The following is a 6,000-nucleotide window of genomic DNA, read 5'->3' on the forward strand; positions in this document are numbered from 1 at the left end:
GCAGGGAAGTGTTAAAGATGTCCGTGAAAACACTCGTCAGCTCACCAGCGCAGTCCTTCAGCGCTCGACCCGGGATGTTGTCAGGGCCCGCCGCCTTACGGATGTTGATGGCGGCAAGCGCCCTCCTCACGCTGTCGGCGGAGAGGCACAGGGGCAGCTCGTGTGAAGGGGGAGTGGCCTTCAGCGAGCAAGTGCTGTTCTGAGCGTCGAAGCGAGCAAAGAAGCAGTTTAGGTCATTGAGCAGATGAACGTCGCCTTCACAGCTCTGCGGCGCGGGCTTGTAATCCGTGATGGTCTGAATGCCCTGCCAAAGGCTCCGTGCGTCCCTGCTGTCCTTGAAGTGGGCGGTAATTTTGCACGAGAACGCCCTCTTTGCATCTTTGATGCCCCGGGACAGGTCGGCCCTCGCAGTCCTCAAGCCAGCCTCATCCTCCGCTCTAAAAGCTTTGTCCCTTGCCCTCAGCAGCCTGAAGACAGCACCTGTCAGCCATGGCTTCCGGTTAGCCCGAGTGACGATGGATTTTGAGAGAGTCACATCATCAATGCACTGTCTGATGTAGGAAGAAACAGAGTCAGTATACTCCTCAATGTCTGTCCGATCGTCGCAAGTGGCAGCCCTCCTAAACATGTCCCAGTCAGTAGAGCCAAAGCAGTCACGAAGCGCATCAGAGGCACCCTCAGGCCACACCCGTACCTGCTTGCGAACTGGCCTGGACGCGCTCACCATTTGTCTGTATGCGGGCAAAAGCATAACAGTGATATGGTCAGAAAGTCCAAGATGGGGGAGGGGGGCGGCTTTGAAAGCCCCTTTATGCGAAGAGTAGACCAGGTCCAGGAAGCTGTCGCCACGCGTAGGAAAATTAACATGCTGGTGAACCCTCGGAAAAACAGACTCCAGGTTAGCATGATTAAAATCCCCAACTAGATGGTGAAACCGTCAGGGTGCGCTGTCTGTTGTTCACTGACAGCCTGGTACAGTTCACTAAGAGCTGCGATGCTGTTGCCTTCGATGTTGGAAGGCGGGATGTAAACCGCGACTAGCAGAATCGTGGTAAATTCCCTTGGCAGGTAAAAAGGACGGCACTTAATGATCACGAACTCCGCCAGTGGCGAGCAGTGCTTGCATACCACTACAGAGTCCCGGCACCATTCGACGCATATTCCACCGCCACGAGATTTTCCCCGGAATGTTGATGGTCAACCAAGTCTCAGTGAACACGAGCACACAGCAGTCAGGCACTGTCCGGTTTGTAGATCGCAGCAAGCGAATGTAATCCATTTTGTTGTCCAGCGATCGAACATTCGCCAGAAGAATGGAAGGCACGGCCGGGCGAGCTGGGTTGGCCGCCAGCCTGGCCCGGACGCCTCCGCGCTTACCCCTCTTCAGCCTCCTCGCACACCGCTTTCGACGCTTCCCAACCAGGGGAGGAATAGCAGACGAGTCCGGCGACGCTTCAGGACGTAGCAGTCCGAGCTCCTTTAATCTCCCTGCATCAAAGTCCAGAACTCGACAAAACTCGCTTTCGCCGATTTCGAGCAGAACCTGCCTGCCGTAACTAGCACGACTCAGTACGACGAGACGAACACATAAAACTGCCGGACAAACACTCATTAGATGGACAAAACACCGTTCGGGCGGTACAGAGAGAGGTCGCTGCGTATGCACGCGCCGCCATCTTGTCAGTATTTCACAGTGCACAGTGATGTCTCTGAGTCTATGAGTGGTGTGAGTTCACCAGAGCAACAGCCTGGGGGAAGAATTAACATTTTTTCTCAGGGTTTTAATCTCAGCATAGGCCTCTTTGTAGGCTCCTTTTCCTTTTGCTTGTTTGGGTTCCTCCCACATTTTGCAAAACAGGCATAATAATCTTGTACCTGGTTCACGCTGCAAGATCAAAGTCAAAGTCAGCTTTATTGTCAATCCCTTCATATGTCAAGACACACAAAGAAACCGAAATTCCGTTTCCTCTATCCCACGGTGACAAGACATAGTACACGATAGACATACAAGTAAACGACACAAAATAAAAACAAGAAGGCACAAACAATAAATAATAAATAATAAATGATAAATAAATAATATGAGTGATGAATAAATAATAAACAAATAACACAATAAATAAACCGCTGGGTGACTTCCAAAACCTAAGAGACCCCACATTTGACAATAAGAAAATAAGAAAATCACATGTATAACAGTTTTGTAACATTCAGTGTTTCGTGCAGCCACACGTTAAAATCAACACAACACACATGAATCGATTTCATTCACGAATATATAGGTCAAATAGGAAATCCTGCAAAACGTCTCAAGATCACACAGCAGGAATATCTAAAAAGATTATTGTTGGAGCCATTAAGACAATCGAAAAGATTCTGATGATTGTTGGGAGTAGGAACTGGGTCAGCATTGAGCTAATTATCCCACCAGATGAACCAGGCTTTAATTATGAAATACTTTTTTGTGAAAATGAGAATGCAAGGTGTTGTCACTGTAGTTATATAAAGGTCTGGACATTCCATCCCACAATGCACTGCGCAAAATGTGAACAAAGCTGCTTTAGCAGTACAGTAATCCCTCTCTATATCGCAGTTCACCTTTCACGGCCTCGCTGCTTCACAGATTTTTTTTTTTTCAGTGCATCGTGTTATGGCTTCAGAAGAAAAAGGCACTAGAGAGCGGAGCCAGGCCACAGCGGTACAGTCGGAGGTGCAGTGAAATACGTGCGAGTCACAAATTGTTCTACTTTACAGTAACGTGTTTTCCGGACTATAAGGCGCACCGGACTATACATAAAGCGCAATAAGACTATATAATAGGCGCACATTCAACGAATGGCCCATTTTAAAACTTTGTCCATATATAGCTAAACAAGTTCTACTGCAGGTTTGATCGGTCCTCCCACACGACGGGACTTCCTGCAGCACAATCTACATACTCACCTCTCCCCACAACTGCTCTGTCCACACCTCTATCATCGCTGTCACCCACTATCTCTCTTGCAGAGGCCGCGCCCGCACTCCAGGTCCGCGAGGAGGAAGTGCGCCAGATGTTCCGGAGACGAAAGACCAGGAAGGCACCGGGCCCAGACGGTGTGTCACCTTCCTGCTTGAAAGTCTGCGCTGATCAGCTGGCGCCCACCTTTGCACGGATCTTCAACCGTTCTCTGGAGCTGTGTGAGGTGCCCTCATGCTTCAAGAGCTCCACCATCGTTCCAGTGGCCAAGAAGGCCGCCATCACAGGTTTGAATGACTATAGACCCGTCGCACTGACATCTGTGGTCATGAAATCTTTCGAGAGGTTAGTGCTGAACCACCTGAAGGAGGTCACGGGCCCCCTGCTTGACCCCCTCCAGTTTGCCTACCGGGCAAACAGGTCAGTGGATGATGCGGTCAACATGGGACTGCACTACATCCTGCACCACCTGATCACCCCAGAAACGTACGCCAGGATCCTGTTCGTCGTCTTCTCTCTCTACACCAATGATTTCTCCTCAGGTGACTCTCCTGTGAAGCTCCTGAAGTATGCAGACGACACCACTCTCATCGGACTGATCCAGGACGGTGATGAGACTGCGTACAGACAGGAGGTGGAGCGGCTGGTCCACTGGTGTAGCCAAAACCATCTGGAGCTGAACCCGCTCAAGACCGTGGAGATGAGAGTGGATTTCAGGCGAGACCCTTCACCACTTTTACCCCTCACTATCCGCAGTAATACTATGCTCTCCACAGACACCTTCAAGTTCCTGGGAACCACAATCTCTTGGGACCTGAAATGGACCGGCCACATAGACTCTGTCCGGAAGAAGGCCCAGCAGAGGCTGTACTTCCTGAGACAGCTCAAGAAGTTCAACCTGCCGCGAGAGCTTCTGAAGACCTTCTACACTGCCATCATCCAGTCTGTCCTCTGCACCTCCATCACTGTCTGGTTTGGATCGGCCTCCAAACAAGACAAGCACAGACTGCAACGGACAATCAGGACTGCAGGAAAGATCATTGGAATCAACATCCCATCTATCCAAGACTTTTACCTGTCCAGGACCAGGAAACGTGCAAGGAACATCTCTACAGACCCTTCTCACCCAGGTTGCAATCTGTTTGAACTACTACCCTCCGGACGGCGTTATAGAGCTCGGTACGCCAAAACCAGCAGACACAGAGACAGCTTCTTCCCCCAGGCTGTTGCTCTGATGAACTCACACCACTCATAGAGTCTCAGAGTCATTACTGTGCAATAACATCCTGCTCTTCACACCTTTTTGAATTTGTCTACACTGTTTTTGCCATTTTTCACATGTCCTGAGTGTTGTTAGTCACTTAAATGTTGACCAGAGGGTGTGATTTACCGAAGTCAAATTCCTTGTTTGGCATGCTCAAACATGGCGAATAAAAACTCTTGAATCTTGAATATAAGGCGCACCGGACTTTAAGGTGCACCATAAATGCAATCACATTATAATAACTTGAAATAGTGAAAACAATAACAATATATCAATAATGTTAATATCACACAACACACAAAATAAACATGTAAAGCTTACTTTAATAAGTACAAAACAAAACAGTCAGATAGATCAGTAAACTTTAATTATAAACATTAATAAATATTAAACATTAATCCAATCACAATATACTAGTACAACACTCGAAATAGTGAAAACAATAACAATATAACAATAACTCAACGTTGCTCAAACATTAATGCAATCACAATATAATAACAATAACAATATAACAAACTCAACGTTGCTCAAACATGAATACAATCACAATATAATAACAATAACAATATATCAATAACGTTAATATCACGCAACAAACAAAAAAAACATGGTTAGCTCACTTCAGTAAATTAGTCTTCATCCACAAATCCCTTAAATTCTTCTTCTTCAGTGTCCGAATTAAACAGTTGGGCGGATACGGCATCCACGCCTCTTCGAAGTCGTCATTGTCAGTGTCGCTGCTGCTGTCTAGCACAGTTCAGTGACAATTCCTGCCCTCCTGAAAGCTCGGACAACGGTTGAGACAGAAATATCAGCCCATGCATTTACGATCCACTGGCAGATAGTGGCGTATGTCGTCCGGCGCTGTCTCCCTGTCTTGGTGAACGTGTGTTAGCCTTCTGTCATCCACTGTTCCCACGCAGTTCGCATCCTAGCTTTGAAAGCCCTGTTGACACTGATATCTAGCGGCTGGAGTTCTTTTGTCAATCCACCTGGAATGACGGCGAGTGTTGAATTAGCGCGCTTTACTTGTTTTTTGACACCATCTGTGATGTGGGCGCGCATGGAGTCATAAATAAACAGGGAGCTGTGTGAAAAAAGCCACCTGGTCTCATCACGTATATTTCGCTCAACCACTTGCTCATCTTCTTTTCATCCATCCATCCAGCCTTTCCAGTTGGCTTTGATGATGACGCCGGCTGGAAAGTTTTCTTTTGGCAAGGTCTTCCTCTTGAAAATAACCATGGGGGGAAGTTTCTGCCCATTAGCCTGTCAAGCGAGAACTACCGTGAAGGCTGATTTCTAGGGGTGTAAATCGCGTTTTTTTTTTTTTTTTTTTTTCACACGATACGATATTTACCGATATCTTAAACACTGCTGTGATTCATTCACGATACATCACGATATAGTGCTCTACGATCGATACATATATATTTTTTTTTTAAATAAAAAATATAGAACAATCTCCTGATTTATAACAATTCATACGCAAAATCAACAAGGTACTGCAAACTCTTTATTTAGAAAATTACAAGAGTATTGTAGTATACAGTGCTTATTTTAACACTGAACTTTGATGTCGTGTTTTTTCTTTAAATGTGCGGCGAGATTTGTGCTCCCTGAATATTTGATCACCGCATGGCAGGATTTACAAACTGCACGTGTCTTGTCCGTTGAGTCATCTTTTCTTTGGAATCCAAAGTGCTTCCAAAGAATGACTTGAAGCGTAAAGGGGAGCCAATTTCCTCGTCCTTTTAGACACTAGCCATAGCACCAG

General features: G+C 46.7%; 1 protein-coding gene across 18 annotated transcripts in view; it reads left to right on the plus strand.

Moving 5' to 3' along the window:
* Positions 1 to 5,699, plus strand: part of LOC133151771 (uncharacterized) — a 44,233-nt gene extending 38,534 nt beyond the window's left edge. For 14 of the 18 annotated variants that reach the window (XM_061275067.1, XM_061275070.1, XM_061275060.1 and 11 more), the window contains one exon: positions 3,007 to 5,699. In XM_061275067.1, coding sequence (XP_061131051.1) covers positions 3,051 to 4,211 — 1,161 coding nt within the window. In that variant the 5' untranslated portion in view covers positions 3,007 to 3,050 and the 3' untranslated portion in view covers positions 4,212 to 5,699. Of the gene's footprint in view, positions 1 to 2,639; positions 2,711 to 3,006 lie in introns of all 18 variants that reach the window. The other 4 variants (XM_061275077.1, XM_061275065.1, XM_061275071.1 and 1 more) reach the window with 2 other exon arrangements.
* The last annotated feature ends 301 nt before the right edge of the window (positions 5,700 to 6,000 follow it).

This window comes from Syngnathus typhle, linkage group LG3, assembly GCF_033458585.1.
Source record: "Syngnathus typhle isolate RoL2023-S1 ecotype Sweden linkage group LG3, RoL_Styp_1.0, whole genome shotgun sequence".
Taxonomy (NCBI): Eukaryota; Metazoa; Chordata; class Actinopteri; order Syngnathiformes; family Syngnathidae; genus Syngnathus; species Syngnathus typhle.